Source organism: Miscanthus floridulus, chromosome 9, assembly GCF_019320115.1.
Source record: "Miscanthus floridulus cultivar M001 chromosome 9, ASM1932011v1, whole genome shotgun sequence".
In the NCBI taxonomy this organism is placed as follows: domain Eukaryota; kingdom Viridiplantae; phylum Streptophyta; class Magnoliopsida; order Poales; family Poaceae; genus Miscanthus; species Miscanthus floridulus.
This window is the reverse complement of record NC_089588.1, coordinates 13,994,109-14,014,297: the sequence shown is the minus strand read 5'-3', so window position 1 is coordinate 14,014,297 and position 20,189 is coordinate 13,994,109. Positions and strand designations below refer to the sequence as shown.

Below are 20,189 nucleotides of genomic sequence, written 5' to 3'. Positions count from 1 at the left end.
TCGGCTCATCCGGTGACATGTCGAACAGGCGCCGTTGCTAAGCCATCAGCGGTAGCACCCTCCAGCGGTGGAAGGCCGCCACGACCATAGCCACCGTAAGGCTGCGGCTGCACAGCCTCTCTAGCCCCTCCAGGAGGGGCAGCAGCTTGGGCTGGTCGACCAGCGGGACACCGTACCTCCACTTCTCCGGCTGGCTCTTCATGATCCGCCCGGTGTAGGGGGGAAGTCTGCCGTCGTCGTTGCAGAGGTAGAACCAGCTGGTGTACCAGCGACGATTGGATGATGTGAGCTGGGCCAGGATATAAAGGTGATGCCGGTCTTGGCGCACTTGGAGAGTGTAGCCACCGGCCCTCATCGCCTTCCTTGTGCCCATCGTGCCTATCGGCTTGGTGGTATGCCCCGCCCAGAACAGGTGGAGCCACAGCTCCCAATGGGGGGCAATGCCCAGGTACCCCTTGCAGACAGTGACAAAGATGGCCGCCTGCGCGATGGAGTTGGGGTTGAAGTTGTGAAGCTCCATGCCGTAGTAGTACGGGAGCGCCCGCATGAACCGGTTCACCGGCAGGCCAAGACCGCGCTCGTGGAAGGACACGAAGCTCACGATGTAGCCATCGTGTGGCCTCGGCTCTGGCTCGCCCCCCGGAGCAATCCACTCTGGCCTGTTGGGGCCGATAACCGAGCGGAGGAGGCCGCCATCGACAAGCGACTACAGTGTCTCCATGGTCACGTCGGACAGACCCCAAGGATCTGCCTGGAGGATAACAAGGCCGCCGGCCATTGCGCGGTGGAGAATGCGGCTACGACGGTAAACCTCGCTCTACCTCTCCCTCTCCCTCTCCCTTCTTCCTTCTTCTCCCCGGCGCTCTCTGTTCCTAGCAACGGCTCGAGGGTAGCAAGGGCAAATGCAGGCAAGGTAGGGAGGGGAGGGGCGAGGCTCATTACGTATTTATGCAGGAAGGGGGCGAAATGGACGGGCGACAAAATTGGGGAAGTTTCCCTCAAATCTGATATAGTTAATCCAGATTCGATTTTACCGCCCATGCGCCCACATTTTCCTTATTAATCGCACGCATAGTTATGTTGCATCCGACTGCAGCAGCGGTAGGCGCCGTTTCGCCTCCCCGAGAAAACCGCCTCAAAAGGCGCACCTACCATTGTCAGCTGATGGAAGGGGAATATCCCCCACCCTATTCCTTTCAGACGAAGGAACTGGGCATCGAGCCCGTTACGGTCTAGGGGTACGAAGGCTAGGCCCCCGAGGGTCTCGACAGCCGCCCCAGGATAATAGAGTCAGGGATAACTATGGGCGAGCCCGTACATGGCTGAGGCCCGAGCAAGCGATCGCTCAGGATGCCCTAAGTCGTGTCCGAGACCGGCAGGGAGGTCTCCGAATGGGATCCCACCGTAGGGAGACATCGAGCCCCTAGGGCCAATCGAATGGCCCTGGGACCCACCAGAGAAGCCCTCTGGTACTTTTGGAGTGCATCTCTAGACCGCTAGTCGACCCCTATCGAATGGGGCACGGGCCTCCACTCGGACTTACCCGATAATAGCTCACCGGAAGTGTCACCGCTTGCGTCCACCGAGGGTAGCCTGGCATATTCCACCCCTCCTTCCGAACGAAAAGGATGTGTGAGGGTCGCACAAAAAGCCAGGGGAACTCCTGATCGCCCTCTCGCTCCGTGCAGAGGCTCGGGGGCTCTTCCTGCAACCATGCTGAGACCCAGCGACCCAGGCTTGCACTCGAGGGCTCGACAAACAACCCCTCCTTCTGAACGAAAATGATGCGCGAGGGTCGCACAAAAAGCTAGGGGAACTCCTGATCGCTCTCTCGCTCCGTGCAGAGGCTCGAGGGCTCTTCCTACAACCATGCTGAGACCCAGCGATCCAGGCTCGCACTCGAGGGCTCAGCAAACAACCCCTCCTTCTGAACAAAAAGGATACACGAGGGTTGCACAAAAAGCCAGGGGAACTCCTGATCGCCCTCTTGCTCCGCGCAGAGGCTCGGGGGCTCTTCCTACAACCATGCCAAGACCCAGCGACCCAGGCTCGCACTCAAGGGCCCGACAAACAACCCCTCCTTCCAAACGAAAAGGATGCGCGAGGGTCACACAAAAAGTCAGGGGAACTCCTGACCGCCCTCTCGCTCCGTGCGGAGGCTCAGGGGCTCTTCCTGCAACCAGGACAAAGACAAGTAACCCAAGCTCGCACTCGGAGGCTCAGCAAAACGCGACAAAGGGCACCGAGCCCGTTACGGTCTAGGGGTTCGAAGGCTGGGCCCCCGAAGGTTTCGACAGCCGCCCCAGGGCAAACAGAGTCAGGGATGACTATGGGCGAGCCCGTACATGTCCGAGGCCCAAGCAAGCAATTGCCTAGGACGCCCTAAGTCGCGTCCGAGACCGGCAGGGAGGTCTCTGAATGGGATCCCACCGTAGGGAGGCACCGAGCCCCCAGGGCCAATCGAACGGCCCTAGGACCCACTAGAGAAGCCCTCTGGTACTTTTAGAGTGCATCTCTAGACTGCTAGCCGACCCCTATCAAATGGGGCACGGGCCTCCACTTGGACTTACCCGATAACAGCTCACCGGAGGTGTCACTGCTCGCGCCCACCGAGGGTAGCCTGGCATCCTCCACCCCTCCTTCCGAATGAAAAGGATGCGTGAGGGCCGCACAAAAAAGACATGGAAACTCCTGATCGCCCTCTTGCTCCGCGCAGAGGCTTGGGGGCCCTTCCTACAACCAAGCCGAAGACCTAGCGACCCGAACTCGCACTCATGGGCTCGGTAAACGCAATGAAACCCCTCGCACGATGTGAGAAAAGCCCCTGGAGGAATAAATCCACTCCTCCAGGGCCTCGGGGGCTACACCCGATGGGTGCGCTCGCGCGTACCCACCGAGGCCTCGAGTACGAAACACCATCCTGCTAGGAGCTGCCGCAAACCGAGCCTCATCAAAACCTCAGGGAGAGCGCTCACACTCTCCCTGAGGCTCGGGGACTACTGTCGGGTACCATAAAAAGGGATCCCCTAAGCGAAAACCAAAAAAATCGCTTAAACCCTGTCAAAATCAAAGCCAAGAGACAACTATTGGCTAACCCCCGGCCTTGTCTGAGGCTACCGACTCTCCGCCTCGCTCAGGGCCTCGCACGAAAGGCCTCAGACGGCCTACCGACCCTCCGCCTCGCTCGAGGCCTCGCATCAAAGGCATTGGACGGCCTACCGATTCTCCGCCTCGCTCGAGGCCTCGCACGAAAGGCCTCGGATGGCCCACCGATTCTCCGCCTCGCTCGAGGCCTCGCACGAAAGGCCTCAGATGGCCCACCGATTCTCCGCCTCGCTGAGGCCTCGCGTGAAGGGCCTCGGACAGGGAACCAATTCTCCGTCTCGCTCGAGGCCTCGCACGTAAGGCCTCGGACGGGGTATCAATTCTCTGTCTCGCTCGAGGCCCCGCGCGTAAGGTCTCGGACGAGGTATCAATTCTCCGTCTCGCTCGAGGCCGGCTCGGCAACAGCCCCGTCACCTCCGCCTCGACCGATTTCCCTGACAGAACGTCACGTCCAACTAACGCGACCAACCACTCCCGCGATGTCAGCCGGACGACGGCTCGACACAGCGGAGTGACCAACGAGATGGGAGTCGCATCAACACCATGCCGCCCGGGACAGGACAGGGCAGGGGTTACCGGTCGCTGTGCTCGGCACTGTGCCCATGTCTGACGTCCATACTGCACTATGCTACCTAACCCCTACTCCGAGGACAGCGCTGCGTGGGGAGTCAAGTCCGGGTACCTGTAGCCTCGAAATCAGTGTACAGGACCAACTGCTCCCTCCGAGCCTCGGCAGCCTCAGAATTCGTGCCCGCCGGGCCCCCACGATAGCTTGGCCTCGGCACCAACTGAGCCTCGGCTCTTTACACTGTCAACACACAGCGACCGGCACGTCGTCCGCCATGCTCTGCGTCAAGCTATCACTGGAGCTCCCACGTCGCACAGGATCGGGTGTGACCGGCGCGTTGCACCAGTGCATCAAGGACAGGACCACTCCGTCAACCATGCTGCCACAGTGACAGGCTACAGGGCTCGGACACGCCATCTCCGCTTACAAGACACCGCGTAGCAAACTCATGTATCACCCATGTCCCCCCTTCAACTATAAAAGGGAGAGACCGGGGCCGTTTCTAGGGACGGGCACGAACACTGACAGACAGACTCACTCACTCGCGCGCAAGCGACACTCTGTAACACGCACGCTTCCCCGCTGTCTGAGATCAACATCTCAAGCAATTCACACCACTCCACGCAGAGACCTGGGACTAGCTCCCTCTCTCGCCCGCTTGTAACCCCCTACTATAAGCACTTCGGTGCAAGGAATACAAGATCGATCTCTCAGACTGGACGTAGGGCACCTCTTGCCTGAACCAGTATAAACCTTGTGTCACTTTGCATCATCATCCGGAATTAGGGGTACGCAGTATATTTTCACTAGTTGGTTGAAGGTCCGTCGGTCCAAAACACCAACAGCCGGAGATAAAGCTCCCGGGTGCCGCACCCAAAAAAAAGCAAAAACAAAGAGAAAGGAAAGACTAGGGGAGCACGGACAAGCTCAGCTCTGTCCGTTTGCTGTGACGAGAGCAGGTGGTTAGGGACTTGGGGTATGTCCATATGTGCAAGCGCAGCATCCTGATAATGCTACTAAATGGTAGTGACGGCAGTTTTCAGAGAGAAAAAAAAATGATGATTAAGACTAGACAGCAGAGAGAAGGGTTATTATACTTTAGATAGACTACTCCTAATCAAGGAGTAGATGAGAGTTGGTCCCAGTGAGTGAGGTTGCCGCCTGTCCTAGCTAATCAATCCCCAAGGAAAATTAGAGCAAGGAAAGGAAGGGACAGGAAAAACAAGCCGTGGCTGTTTGCCGGAGATGCTGGTGTTTATCAGTTGTTTCTTTTATTTATATATCATAGGAGTAGTTGCCAACTTTTTTTTTTTTGTTTGTTTGATCAAGCTGTGGTGGTTTCACAGAGGTGCAACTATAGTAGGTTGTTTTTAGGTTGCCAGCAGTTTTTGCAGTTGTGTTTTCGTTTTGTCAGCTCCTTGTACTTTCAAGTTAGTTTGGTTTCCGTTCCGGAGACGTGAAGTTATTCAGTTTTTGGCCCGTCGGGTATCGGATCTCTATTGCCATCTTTAGTGCTAGCGAGTAGTGACGCCGACGGTTTTTCCTAGCTCATCTGCAGGTGGGCTAAGGCCCGTACAATATTTTCCTGGTTTCTGTGTTTTTTCTATTATAAAGTGAATCGATTTCTATAAAATTCAAGCATAATTCCTATAAAATCCCCGCGTTGCAAAGGTCCCATACTGCAAACCTGGGTTTAGACATTTGCCTTTTAGTATAAAATAAAATATATTTTTTTAAAATATTATCTCCTTTTCCATGTGCCTTTTTCCATATGTTCTTGTTATATATACATACAGAACCTAACGATACATGTCTTCTTCCTAGCTTTCAAATCACAATGCCAATTATAGCTTGAAAATACCGGGTAGTCAAATGTCTTTCTTTGGTCAAATTTCAGTGACAGGCCATGACATTTTAGAGCAGAAAAAGAACAGCAACAAAATAAGCATATGTTTCTATTTTAAAAGAATATGAATATGATTACCTCCGGTGCCACCACTGGATGCTACCCTATCTTAAAACAAGGCATGCTGGAGGCAAGTTGGTTCTTCTAAGACAACATTGTCATGGCACGAATCAGAGGATGGCTGAACTTCAAAATCTGAAGCTGGCAGTTAACTAAGTTTACATCCCAAGTTTTGAACATGCCTATAAGTGGTGCACAGTTGAGAAATAGAAAGTATCAAATATAGTCTGCTCTCCTGAGCCCAGAAAATTGTAGTGTAGGAAAATATTTGATTGAGTTCGTCACAAGAACAAACTAATATAGAAGAAACATCAGGAACTTCAAATAAAGTGGTAGCACCAGGCACAACCAGACATCAAATTCAGTGTTTGGTTATGGTGGTTGGGTGTTGCAGGTTTGTTGACTTGTGGTCGCTTCCACTGAAGCACTAGTTGATGAGCCCAAGTGCATCAAAGGTCAGCCTCCTTGAACATTATATACGAGCCCACATTGTACAAGTTCAATTCACGTAGAGGAAGCAACTTATTCAGAAACAGAGATCATGGCAGCCTTGTCACCACAAGGGGCATGCCAAACTCTGGCTCAATGGTCAACCGAAACACCGGAGAGTGTTGGTACCCAGGTGACAATGAGAACGAGAACTTACTCAGCAGGCGTGCAAGAAGAACCTTCAGCTCTGACATTGCCAGGTTTTGCCCGGTGCACAGTCTTGGTCCGTATCCGAACGGCATGTACATGTGGGCCGGCTTGCACGCTGCAGCAGCTCCATTCGCGAACCGGTCTGGACGAAATTCGTTAGCATCTGGACCCCAGGCTTCGAGGTCAAGGTGCAGCATTGAAATGGCTACTTGGATAATGGTGCCACGAGGGACGTCAACTCCACCAAGCCTGATGTCTGTCAGGGCTTCACGCATGATTAGTGACGCCGGAGGGTACAGCCGGAGAGTCTCTTGTATCACCATTGTAAGCTTCAAAAGATTTTAATGCCACTTTTAATGTGCATCACCAAAGAAAGATTTAGACCTGCAGGAATGAGGAGAGTCTCTTACTATTTTCAGCTGACGAAGGACGTCAATGTCCAGCACTGTCTGTCCACAGCACACTTCTAGAGCCTCAGCCCGTGCACGTTCCTGCCAGTCCGGGTGTGCAGCAAGTAGCATCAGGCACCAAGTGGCAGTGACCGCTGTAGTTTCATGCCCGGCAAAGTAGATGTTCTTGCAGTTGTCGACGATGAAATCTTCAGGGGCACTGGAATAGCTTGGGCACTGGTTTGCACCATCAACAATGGCATGCAGAAGGTTGTCATATGTGGACATGTGCGTGACAGCATTGCTGCGGCCTTTGCTGCTATGTTCCCTTGAGAGATCCAGGATTAGTAACCGGACTTCTTGTTCCAGCTTTTGTATCTCCCAGTTTCTCTTGGTAGGCAAGTATTTCCTGCAATAGAACAAGATTAATAACCAGTCAAGGTGTTCATTTCCATTGCATTCGTAATTTCTCAAAAAAAAAAAAAAAAATCAAAAGTCCCTTACCACAGTGCAGACAGCCCAACAAATGTATCCTGTTGAGAAATTAACTTCTGGAGCTGCCTGAGCTTGCAAAATATGTCTTTTCCTTCTATGAAATTGCTCCCAAAACAAGCTCTAGCAATCACATCCGCTGAAAAGTTCCTCAGGTATCCATCAACATAGATCTCCTGACTACCTCCTGTGCTATTAAGCATATTCTCCCATGATTGTAACAGCGGAATGGTTGCATCCACAATCATCCCTATCATACCCTATCATTGTAGGAACAACACAGTTAGGCTTAGGGTAGGAACAACACGGTTAGGCTTAGGCTGATGATACAGTTATATGGGCTTTTTTAAGTAAAATTTAAGAACCTTAATTTTTTCTGCAAAGAATTGTGGTGCCAGGATCTTCTTCTCATAGGCCCAAAGGTCGCCATTTGCTATCAATATACCTAATCCGAAGAGAGGTTTTCGTGATTTCATTATATGCTGTGGCTTCCCTAGCTCTGATGGAGTCCAGTGGCCCATGTCTTTTACCATTTCTGGCTGAGCAACATGCAATATCTCCAAAACTCCTGTTGAGTAAAGGAACACGGGCCCTGTTCCAATTTTCAAACACCATGTAATGACATAACAAACTGAACTGAAATATTTAGATAATGACAGAACAATACATAATGGAAACTTAAATGAATCAAAAGTCAACCACTTATAACTGCATACATTGATTGCGAAAGTTCAACAGAATGTTCACAAGACAGGACAACCCAAGTCACAAGCATCTCTCAGCTACAACAAGGTCCAAAATTCCCAGGACAGCTACACAATCATTTAGCTAAACATTTCTTAATGTTAGACCACGGTTTCTACAGAACCTACTTACTTACTCGTGGACAAACTTACAGTACTGAACTTCAGAGAGTAGAGTACTCATTCTTAATATTTGGGTCCACTTGAAAACAAAGTATTCATGGATGTCTTTTCTGAGGCAACTATCTGTACACAAACTAAATGTAAGGATTTAATTAAGGTAAATATCTGATCATATGAAATAACCATACTTGATACAAAATCTGGCTATCACTATCAGTTCAGACTTCAGAACATGTTATTTAGTGAACTTCTAAATTTTCTCCTAGGGGAACTTACTAATGGAGGTCCATAGCTTCAAGTATAGAACTAGCTGCACAGTGACAGATAGAGATAGGCAAGGGGATAAATACTTAAACTGCATTCTTGTTTGTGATCCTGAAACAAGATAATAGCCTAATACTCATAGTGGCAAAGACTGAATGATCTTCCATCAACATCTGTCATCTTTGTTATTGGGGATTTCTGGACATGAAAAGCATGCTCACACAAGATGATTAACATAGCAAAAGGAATCTAAGACTTACTTAAATGCTAAGTATATGATGTAAGGTTCTGGCCATCCTCATATTTGGGAGACCGATGCAGAGTTATCTTCAAGCATAGTTAATTAACCTTACTGTCTAGCCTTTTATGAACACTATGTTTCTAGCTTCCAATTATGGAAAGCTGTTGTGATTCCAGAATGAAGTAAACAATCACGATCATGCTATCAGTCTCATTGCAGCGACCCTTATATAAACAGATAAGCAAAAGCAAGGGATTCTATACATACCATATGTCTTCCTCCAGAGAAGGAAATGAGGGAAGATGGTGGATATGTAGCCGTTCATGTCTTTGTCTTGCCTCTGCACACACTTGAGTTCTTGTTGGATTCTCTTCATCTCCTGGGTGTTGCCATAGAGCAAAGTAGGTTTAGGACCGTTTATGCCTTGCCGCCTCAACTTTTTCCTTATCTTCTCCAGCCTCAGCCATAGGACTTCATATAAGTAAACTAGAGCTAAGCCAAGAAGTATGGTCGAAACAACTAGAACTATCTCAAGTAGTTTCTCCATTAGAGGGGGAAGTATGAGAGGAACAAATGAGTCTTATGTCAAACATACAAGGCAATCAGTACTTGTATAGTCTTCTAGCTTAAAATACTTAGTAATGAACTCCTATATATTCCAGTTTTAAAAAAGCTCCCATCTGTTCCTATCCTTGTTGAAGAAACGAGTGGTGGTTTGTCCTTTTCCTGACCTACTGACTCCCATTTACCCATATACTTGTTTTAATAATGGTGAATGATTGTCCTTTTCCTGACCTACTGACGTTCTCTCATTGTTTAGATCACTTCCAGCACGTAGTTTCAGAAACATGCCACCTTGAAAACATGGCAAGTATTCGGGGGTGTTTGGTTTCCTGGACTAAATTTTAGTCCATGTCACATCGAACGTTCGGATGCTATTTAGGAGAACTAAATATGAGTTAATTATAAAACTAATTACACAGATGGAGACTAATTTACGAGACGAATTTATTAAGCCTAATTAATCCGCCATTAGCACATATTTACTGTAGCACAACATTGTCAAATCATGGACTAATTAGGCTTAAAAAATTCGTCTCGCAAATTAGCCACAATCTGTGCAATTAGTTATTTTTTTCATCTATATTTAATACTTCATGCATGTGTCCAAACATCCGATGGGACAGGGACTAAAATTTTACTGCAGAAACCAAACACCCCCTTCATCACTAGACTTTTAGCAACTTGATTTAAGGGTGTGTTCGGTTGAGCTGTGGCTGTGGGAAAAAGCTGCTGTGGGCTGTGGGAAAGCTGCTATGGGCTGTGAGCTGTAGAAAAGTTGAAAGCTGTTTGGTTAAACAAGTATAAAATATACCTTCTATCTTTATCTCTCTTGAAACAACTATGGAAGAGCTTTTTATTCCACCAATTTCGAAAAGCAGAAAGCCAAAAGCCAAAAGCAGGGTCAAACCAGCTTTCAAAACTGTACTACGGAAAAGCAGCTGCTTTTGAAAAAGCCACCTGAAAAAGCAGCCCCTTTGGTTGGGCTTTTGGCTTTTGGGGCCAAAAGCCAAAGCCAAAAGCCCAACCAAACGGACCCTAAGGCTTTCTGCTTGCAAAATTTTCCCTTCCTGTGTTACTTCGTGAGAACATACAGCCACCATATATTATTACTACATATAACTCTGCACTATGTAACTAGCATGACACAGGAGACTAGATTAATCTAGGCAAGAGTTTTATATCAGAAAGAAAGAAAGAAAATGAGGAAAAAAGTCACAAATAAAACACGAGTGAGCTTCAAATAATAAATGAGGAATTACCTCATGGTTGGAACAGATATTTTTTTAACATAAGGCAAATATCAGAAGAAAAAAAAAACAAGGTCAGCAATAGATTGTTTAAGGCATGGATTAAACTTTGGAGTGGAGAGTTAAGCATATTTAATTTAAAGCAGAAGTTTCATAGGACTTGCAAATTACCAGTCAAACTACAACAAGCATCATGCACAATGAGACTACAAGACAACAGATATTTTAGGTACTTACTGATGAATGCATGGGTAAACTTTCAGGCAGAGTGTTAGTTACATGCTTGAAGTTACAATCTAAGCAACCAAACATACAAACTATTAATCAACAGCAGCAATCATCAGTATTTGTTTTGCTGAACTGACTGAACTTGGGTACAAGAACTCCTTGGTGGATCACGTCAGCAGACACAGAGTTTGAACTTCAAATTAATCTTGAACCTTTTCATACACAAGTGACACAACACTGGCAACAAGCACACGCCATCACACAGACATTTGGTATCAGCAGGTATGCACTGAATATTTAGAACATAGACCACCAACTTCTTCTTGTGTCTACATGTGTCGTAGTGGTAGTCTGGGATCTACGGCACAATTGCCTTCTAACATTGCCAGCTGGGTTGGTGAAGCACAAAACTAGAGCTAAACTGACAAGACTTACAACTGGAGCTGCTGCAATAAACAGCCATCTATGACGCCCATGTGCTCCATTTGGCTGCCATGCAGTAGGAACAGCATGTTCACGTGTATTAGTCTCTTCCATTGTATCGCCACCTGTATTAGAACCTCCATCAACCTCAGGCTCATAAGTTTCTTCAACAACTTCCTGCAGATGGGTACGCTCCACCCCATGGATACCTCCCTCATTGACTGTTGCATGCTTGGACCTCTCATATTCCGGGTCATCTGTAGGAAGCTCGTAACGACAAACTGGGCATGTATTCCTAGAACTAAGCCATGGCAAGATGCAAGATGAATGATATAGATGCATGCATGGTAGCTGTTTGGCAACAGTTGTGACAGGCATGTCATCTTTGCAGACTGGACAGGTTACACCACCGTTTATCTCATAGCTTTTGGAGATGACCACAGGTGAAAGATTTTCAATGAAAGATGCCGCTGCAGGTGGAGCTCCTCTTCTGGAATTGTTATCCTCGGCAAACTGCTCGAGAAGCATTTCAAACTGTCTTGCATCAACATAATCTCCGGGATTCCCAATAAAAACTCTCCTGATTTCTCGCCCTTCCATGTCGGCTCTCAGATCAGTCCTGCTTACTCCTTGGCTTCCAGCTGTTCTCCAAGTCCACGCAGCACCTTCAGATTCCTGCTCATTCAATCCACTTGGGGCGATATCATGCCATTGCTGCCGGTGCTCCTGCATGGTGTCACCTGCTTCATCCAAATCAGACTCTTCCGACTGCTCATCCTCCTCATCATCTTCAGGATCATCCGAGTCCCACTGGTATATTCCAGCATTCATAGGATCAATATCTGTATCTGTGTTCATGTAGCTCTCATTATCAAGCTGAATGACAGTTTCCCTCCCAATCGTGGCGTGGCGATCAACAGAAGCATCCGACTCCCCACCCTCATCACCAAAACTGATGTTAGACTCAAACTCGATCTCACCAAACACAGAATCAGCATAGCTCAGACCATCACTCTCATCATCCGAAGTGTGCCATCTCTGGGACCGGCTCGGCGTAGAACTATAAGACGCGTGCTGGCGTGGCGGAACCATCGGAGAATCAGCACCCGCCTCATGACCCTGTCTGGCCAAGTTGATCAGCTGGGAGAACTGCTGCGGGAACGCGTCCTCCTCCGTGGGCGGCTCGTGCCCTGTCACCCTGCTGGACCTTTGCCTTTGCCATCTTCTCTGTCGGTTAGTTCTGGGAGTCTCGTCCCTGTTGCTGTCACTGAGCACAGTCATCTTGCACTCCCTGCATATGGCTAAAGCTTCGAAGCTGTCGGTGACCTCGGCATCCAGAGTGAAAGGCTGTGTGCAGACCAGGCACTGCACATCTGGCTGAGCGGGGAGGAGCTCGTAGCTGCCGTAGTGCCTTTGCTGATCAGACATGGATATCTGGTTCTTTTTAAATCCAAGACAGCCTTTTATATCTAGCAGCGTGCCAGGGAAAGGAAGAGTTCATACATGAACTGGACTCGAAGGAAGCAGGAGATCTGTCTGCTGGACAGCACAGGACATCCGGATCAGGTGCCCGTGATATGCATCAGTAAACACGCGCGCATATGTAAACCTGCCAACGAAAGGAATGGAAGTGATGGTTAATCAGACGGTACACACAATCAAACCAGATTGATACACGCGCGAACTAATGGAACTAGCAGGTGCAGGCAGCGGCTGCGGCTGCGAGGTAAGTGGAGGCGAAGTAGACATGGTGTTTGAGCAGGTGAGGGAAGATTTGAAGTAAAACAGTAATCCTAGGTTGGAGAAACTAGGGCGGGAGGGGAGGTTGCTCACCATGAACCTCGATCCGGACGGGAGAGGACTCGCGAATCGATCCTGGCGAAGCTGCGTGCGAAGACTAGGACGGATGGGGAAGAGGAAGACGGATTGGGGGGGAGAGAGGTTGGGTTCTCCGCTCCTGAGATTTGTCAGATGGCTTCTCCTCCGGTAGAGACGGACGGGGAAGAAGAGAGTGGAGAGATGGATGTGGGCCTGGCCCGCTCGTGTAGGCCTATGTGCACCAGCCAGGCCCAGTGTGCCTCGAATTTCATCAGGGCAGCAAAGGCCTTTTGTGATGTGGGATGCTGATGCTATAATATACTTTACTTGGGATATTAATCAAATAAAATATAAAGAGGCAGTTAAAAACCTGTAGTTTATTTTATGCAACCAGATACATGCATATTATGTGCAGAAAAAAATTAAAACCACATTTAAATGGAGGAATTGTCTTCAGATCACTTAGCTATAGAGTTTGAAGCCAAAGCAACAAAAATGTTGCTTAAGAGCATCTCCAAGAGATTAGCCAAATCATTTTCTAAAAGTAAATTTGGTTATTATTGAAGGAAAAATGTCTCTAACAAACTCTGTAAATGACTCTTCAAATTTAGTTGCTCTTCATCCCACCTCATTCGCTCTCTATTTTTAGATAGCCTACCTCACTAGCTATCTAGCATCTTGGTTTTACAGAGTCTGTTAGAGTACTCTAGTATTTTTTGCCAAATCTATCTTAGAGAGTAGATAAATCAGTAAATTTGCCTAGTCTTTTTCACTAATCTCTTGGAGATACTCTAACAAACCCAAGAAGCATTTTCTCAAGCACCTCGCTAGAGCCACTATTGTAGCATCACCACTTGTCAATCACATTGTCTTGTGTCAGCGTATATTCATGCTCTATCCTTGTCCCATTATCGGTAAATATGATGTTGAAAAATATGCAGAAAGCTGCTCAAACAATATGATAAACCTGATACACACCTTTTGTGTCATTATTTCCCTCTTTAAAAATACAAGGCAGAGCTCATGCCTTTTCTTTTTTTTAAAAAAAAAGTACTAAAGATATGTTCATTGATAAACCAGGATTTACGTTTGTCATCAATGTTTTACCAAATGTTAGGTTTAGTACCACATCGATAATTGATGGTGGGGAGCACAACATATAAGGTGAGGACAGTCCTCACCTATCAGACTGGATTTATAGAAAATACGTGCAACATTTATATATCTAAATAAATCTATTATGAAAATAGATTAACGATCTATCTAATGATATTAATTTTGTAACATAAATATACATTAATATATTTTTTACATATATTTAGTTAAAATTGTTTCTCCGAAAGCGAAAACGACAGTTATTTAGGGATGGATGGTGTATAGTGGAACGCACTCTGACAATACCATGTTTTGTACTATTACAAACAATACATTACAATACTCCTAGAGAACTCTTTATAATCTGTTCCAAACTATATATCATTCTATTTTTTTTAAGTCTTGGTAAAAATTTAAGAAAAATATAGTAATGCCTACAAATTCAAATAAGTGTGTTTTGCGAAGACAAATTATATAGGCAATTCAATAAAAACCAGTTTAATATTGAATAGATTGATGATTTCTTTTTATAAACTTAGTTGAAGTTAGAAAAAAAAATTAGCTTAAAGACAAATTGAATAAAGTAACCTATATAGCTTTTAGAATGGGGCCGGGGTAGTGTGACGGAAGTATCTTCTTTTTGTTTGATTGATCGAAGATCCGATCCGTTGACCACAGACGTGAGGCCTTGACTAAGAGCCGAGAAGGACACGTCATGGATACTCATTTTCAATCCTCCGACCCTACGTACGTCAGTCGTCATATGTTAGTAATTAAATTGGTGTACATCTATAGCTTAAAAGTCTGTTTGGTTGAGTTGTGAGCGGTGAAAAAAAAACGGTTGTGAACTACGAGCTATAAAAAAAAGTTATTGTTAATATGCTGTGAAAAACTGTAGTAAACTGTTTGGTTAAAATAAATATAAAGCTTATCTTCTCTCTATCTTTCTTGAAACAAATATGATATAGCTTTAACCAGTTGTCCCATCCTGTTCTTTGTCCGCCGAGTTGTAGCGGGACTACCGCGGGAGCGTCACATCCACATCCACGTGCATGTGGAAATTAAAGGGATATGAGTAGTAATTAATAGTATTTTGTAGTACTCCTACATAATCATCATGACTTTGTTTTTTTTAATCCTACATACAGTAATCCACTAATAAAGCCGCACCTACAAATGGTTGTCAAATAAGCCGCCCTTACAATGACCCAATTTATAGGGGCGGCTCTATATCCAGCCGCTTCTACAAATCAGATTTGTAGGAGCGGCTCAATATTGAACAACCCCTACAAATAGACACCGAATATTAAAAATTAAGCACTAAAATTCACATTTTGTAAACAACTTCGGATGGAGAAACAACCAAAATAAAAGTTGTAGATCTCGAAAAGTTATAAAACTTTGTAGTTGACAACTTTTTGATTTGAAATCATCTTGTCAAGGAAAACTATGTTTGAATTTCTAAAAATTTAAAATTTTAATTTTTTAAACGACCTCGGATGGATAAACAGTAAAAATAAAAGTTGTAGATCTTGAAAAGTTATGAAACTTTGTAGTTGATAACTTTCTCATTTGAAATCATCTTGTCATGGAAAACTACGTTCGAATTTCTCAAATTTGAAATTCAAATTTTATAAGTGGCCTTAGATGGAGAAACTACCAAAATGAAAGTTGTAGATCTTGAAAAGTTATAAAACTTTGTAGTTGACAACTTTTTCAGTTGAATTAGTTTAGGGCATCAAACAATCAATTTATGTTCAGTTTTGTACAATATGTGGGGAACTAAAATTGAATTAGTTTAGGGCATCAAACAATCAATTTATGTTCAGTTTTGTACAATATATTGGGAACCAAAATGGATTATAGACACAAGTGATCGTGAGGTGCAGTGGTAGAGGAGTTTGCAAGTGAGAGATTACGGGTTCAAATCCCGGCCAACGCAAAGTGTGCAAAAATCGTGAAAAAATGCTGCAACCATAGAGTGGGTGTGTGGCTGCCGGTGGGAGCTCCTCGGATTAAAAAAATTACTTTTTTTTTGCTCCTTTTTCGTGATTTCTGGAAATTGATTTGTTGGACGACTCAATATATTGTAGGGGCGGCTGATAACACCAGTCGTCTCTACAAATCAATTTATAGGGACGATCTGGGAACCACACCTACAAATACATGATTTGTAGAAACGCTTGGATAGAGGCGGCTGGGCAAACCGCCCCTACAAAGCCTTAGAACCGTCCCTACAAATACTATGGCTGTGTTCGGCTGGTATGGAGGAAGTACTGTTCTCGGCTGAATTTTACTGTTCATGGATGATTCGTCTCACAAATTTCTTCAGATTCCTCCAAATACCTCCTAGCGAACGGGGCCTATATGACGTAGTGATCATGACTTCATGTGACAGTAGACCGGCCATTCTAAACGCATGCATGGTTAGGGCCTTGTTTAGATTGTAAGTTTTTTCACTCTCTCTCTATTACATCAAATCTTTGGACATATGCATGGAGTATTAAATATAGATAAAAAAATAACTAATTACACAGTTTGATTGTAAATTATGAGACGAATCTTTTGAGCCTAGTTAGGTCATGATTGGATAATAATTGTCAAATACAAACGAAAGTGCTACAATACCAAATACTGATTCCTAACTTCAATCTAATCAAGGCCTAGGTGAAGAAATCCAGGCATCCGGCAAAAGGCATGAATACTTCTGCACCCAAAACGGTCAGTGCAGAATCTTCTTTTAGAGAGGAGATTAACTTAATAGTATATATTGATACAAAGCCGGGGTTACCAAATTCAAAAGCGAACCACAAATACACTAACAAACTGACAGAGAGATCTAAATGGCTACTACATCCGGAAGCATAACTCCAAATGGCTGGAACTCCATGATCCAAGTCTTCAAACTAGGCTACATCGCATCTTTGCATCTTTTGTTTTGTCCTTTCCATTTTCCGGACGATGATATATGATACACATAATTTGTCACTATCAGTGTAGGCAACTGACATCTTTCGGTCTTTCCCCAGCAAAGGAACGAAACTTTTCTTTCACTTACATTTAGTTAGTATGTAAAATATATTTTTCTAGTAGTCTATTTCAATACATAAATATCAATATTATTTTCTATTAAATAGAAAGTTTGACTGGTCTTAAATTTAGAATTATATTCTTTTAAGATAAAAGGAGTAGTACATTTCAAACGTTCTCTTCTTACATGGCCAAAAAGTATATATAAACCTGAAAACACCTACTCCGTTCCTTTTTAAGTGTCACTATGGTATTTATGCTAGTCAAATTTTTTTAAATTAGACTAAGTTTTTGAAAAAAATATTAGCAACATTTATATCTTCAAATAAGTTTATTATAAAAAATAAATTCAATAATATATCTAATGATATTAATTATATACTATAAATATTAATATTTTTTTATATATTTAGTTAAAGTTAAGTATGTTTGACTTATCGAGAAGTAAAAAATGACTGTTAAAAAGGGAGGTAGGGAGTATCTTATTAGACCAACAGCTCAAGGCAACACACTGGACATTAGCCTCACACACGGCCGCACCATGCCGTGAATCCAATCCTAGCAGCTCTATTACTCTCTTCGTCCCAAATTATAATTTATTTTAACTTTTTTTAAAGAGTCAAACATCTCAACTTTGATCAATTTATATAATAAAATAATAATATATAATATGATATGAATAAGTTTCATTAGATTTTTGGTTAATTATATCTTCATAGTATACTTATTTGATGTCATAAATCTTTATAATTTTTTCTATAATTTTGATCAAACTTAAGATGTTTTGACTCTCTAAAAAAATTAGAATGATTTGTAATTTGGGAGGGAGAGGATTAGAAGATAAAGCATGAAGGCACTTTGGGGATCGAACCGTATGTGTTCTTTTTTCCAATGGGAACCCGAAGGTGATGCGCCCCTGACACAGTCCTGGATAGATCAAAGAAAAAGGCACATTAATTATTTTTGTGTAGTGAGCTCAGACAGTGTACCCCTCTCAGTCTCCTTGAAACCTCAATGAGAGCAAGTATAATAGCAGGCGGTAAGCCGATTAAATGCTGATGTGGAGGAGAGGAGAGAGAGGAGAAGCGGGCTGTAAGCTTACAGCCGATTTGGGCACAAAAACTAAAAAAGTCTATGAGAAAGACAAGTGGGCCATGTATTAACTGTAAAGAGCTAACTACTATATAAATGGGCTAAGAGAAGACTACAAAAAAAATCTTACCGTCAACAAACCGGCTGTATTATTAGCCTTGCTGAAGCCAAACATGCGTTGGGCCTTTTTTTAGGAGAGCTTCATCATTGTTGTCACCTCAGCACTCGTAGTACAAGATAATATAAAACACCATACTAGCTTTCCCCGGCCGCATTTTTTTATATTTTTGCCTACTTCGTCTGGCCTATCATTAGAACGTTTGTTGAGATGTCCTGACTATCATTCTTTGAATTATTATTCATACCACGTGCAGTTTAAATTTATAATTTTTGAAAAAAATTTAAGTAAACGAAATAAAGTAACTAAATATATAAAAAAGCCACAAAAAATCACCAAATTCTAACGAGGAGTTCCTGGTATTTTAAAAGGGCTGCACGAAAAATTTGGAGGCAAAAAAAAAAAACTTTGCCGAGCGCCAGGGCATGGCACTCGGCAAAGGGGGGTCTTTGCCGAATGCCAAGAATAAGACGCTCGGCAAAGAGGTTTTTTGAATTTTTTTTAGAAATTTCCTCTTTGCCGCAAAGGTATTTGAAAAAAAAACTATGCCGATGGCCGGATCGGGGCACTCGGCAAAGTTGCCTCCTTTGTCGAGTGCCTCCCTGATCCGGCGCTCGGCAAAGGGGCGGGTGGGGCACTTAGGCGAATTCGGCCAGGCAGTCCAAGCCACACAGACAGACAGCCCCCACGCGCGCCGCTCCGGGCCAACGCCGCCCTGCGTCGCCGGTCCTGACCATCCCCGCGCCGCCGCGCGCCGCCCTCCTCTCCTCGTGCACCGCGCCCGCCAGCCACCGGTCCGCCGTCGACGCCGCGCGCCGTAGCCCCTCCCCGCGCCACGTGCCGGCACCTGCCCCCGCCCCCGCCAGCCCCCGCCCTGCGCCCGCGTGTGGCCGAGCGTGGCCAGCTCGCCCACGCCGGCCCGCCAACGCCGACGGGTGGAGGAGGGGAGGAGGAGGAGGAGGAGGGGGAGGAGGCGAGGAGGAGGAGGAGGAGGAGGATTAGGAGTCGGCCCTGCCCCCGGCCGCGCCCCGTGGACCGCCCGTGCCCGACCCCATTCCTGACTCCGGCGACCCCGACCCCGACGTCGCCCGCCCCTACCCCCGGCGCCCGTCAGGTATGCCCTCTCTCTTTGCTGTTGTCATGGTAGTGATAGTTGTAGTAGTATTAGTTGTAGTAGTAGTAGTGCTAGTGGTAGTAGTAGTATTAGAAGTAGTGGTAGTAGTAGTAGAACTAGTGGTAGTAGTAGTAGATCTAGTGGTAGTAGTAGTAGAAGTAGTGGTAGTAGTAGTAGAACTAGTGGTAGTAGTAGTAGCAATAGTGGTAGTAGTAGTAGTAGAACTAGTGGTAGTAGTAGTAGCAATAGTGGAAGTAGTAGTAGAAGTAGTGGTACTACTTGGATATATTCTTCTGCATGGATTGATATCCAAACTACATGGCTTCTCTTGAGACATATGTGCTTGTCGGCCATCGTGTCGTTGTTTTTTGCAGGTTTTGGAAACCTCACCGTGCAGGGGAGGTTCTGCCGAATTTTTTTTAAATGACAGTATTTTGTTCCATTTTTGTAGAGAAGAGCTCGTCGGAGCCAAGTCGGAGTTCCCATTGCCGTGCCGGTCTGCCTGCACCGCGTCGTCTCGCCGCTGCACCGACCCGCCACGGCCCCGCTAGCCTGACTCCGCCGCCACCCTAGGTATAACTCCCTCTCTCTCCCAGATACGAGCACGGAGCACGAGCGAGAGCCTGGCCATTTGCACACGGGGTTATTCCTATTTTACTCGTCATATATTGATCTTTACACACCTTAATTAGCTTTGCATTACTGAAACATTAGAGTGAAATATTGCAGGTCCGACTGGAACAAGAAATGAGGCAACGTCAGGAGCTGGAGGCCGGGCAACAGAGGATGACGGCTCAGCTGGAGGCCGAGCGGGCCAAGCGGCAGGCCCAGGCGCAGAGGTTGACGGACATTATGGAGTTCCTACAAGGGCTTGAGCAACGTGTGGACTTCTCTCTACCAGCTGGCTGTTGGTTCCACCTCCGCCTCCGC

The 20,189-nt window shown here is 45.6% G+C and overlaps 2 protein-coding genes across 4 annotated transcripts; both read right to left on the bottom strand.

Moving 5' to 3' along the window:
* Window positions 1-5,757: 5,757 nt before the first annotated feature.
* On the bottom strand, window positions 5,758-10,716 carry LOC136483456 (cytochrome P450 714C3-like). 3 transcript variants are annotated; one of them, XM_066480537.1, is made up of 6 exons: window positions 10,579-10,716; window positions 8,798-9,001; window positions 7,525-7,751; window positions 7,172-7,419; window positions 6,689-7,076; window positions 5,758-6,607 (listed from the first exon to the last, which is right to left on the bottom strand). In XM_066480537.1, exons 2-6 carry the CDS (start codon window positions 8,904-8,906, stop codon window positions 6,179-6,181), a joined length of 1,401 nt encoding a protein of 466 aa, XP_066336634.1. In that variant the 5' UTR covers window positions 8,907-9,001; window positions 10,579-10,716; the 3' UTR covers window positions 5,758-6,178. The 3 variants fall into 3 exon arrangements, with proteins under 3 accessions (XP_066336634.1, XP_066336633.1, XP_066336632.1); XM_066480536.1 differs by having other exon boundaries at window positions 8,798-8,909; window positions 10,579-10,711; XM_066480535.1 differs by lacking the exon at window positions 10,579-10,716 and having other exon boundaries at window positions 8,798-10,533.
* LOC136483458 (uncharacterized) lies at window positions 10,669-12,959 on the bottom strand. Its single transcript, XM_066480538.1, has 2 exons — window positions 12,826-12,959; window positions 10,669-12,601 (listed from the first exon to the last, which is right to left on the bottom strand). The coding sequence occupies exon 2, from the start codon at window positions 12,418-12,420 to the stop codon at window positions 10,867-10,869; it is 1,554 nt and encodes a 517-aa protein (XP_066336635.1). The 5' UTR covers window positions 12,421-12,601; window positions 12,826-12,959; the 3' UTR covers window positions 10,669-10,866.
* Between the last annotated feature and the right edge of the window lie 7,230 nt (window positions 12,960-20,189).

Coding starts and splice junctions, on each gene's coding strand:
- LOC136483458 (XM_066480538.1), bottom strand. CDS start 12,420: ATGTCTGATCAGCAAAGGCACTACGGCAGCTACGAGCTCCTCCCCGCT.
- LOC136483456 (XM_066480535.1), bottom strand. CDS start 9,077: ATGGAGAAACTACTTGAGATAGTTCTAGTTGTTTCGACCATACTTCTT. Junction 7,077..7,171: donor GTTGGGCTGTCTGCACTGTG/GTAAGGGACTTT, acceptor GTTCTATTGCAG/GAAATACTTGCCTACCAAGA. Junction 6,608..6,688: donor TCCTTCGTCAGCTGAAAATA/GTAAGAGACTCT, acceptor AATCTTTTGAAG/CTTACAATGGTGATACAAGA.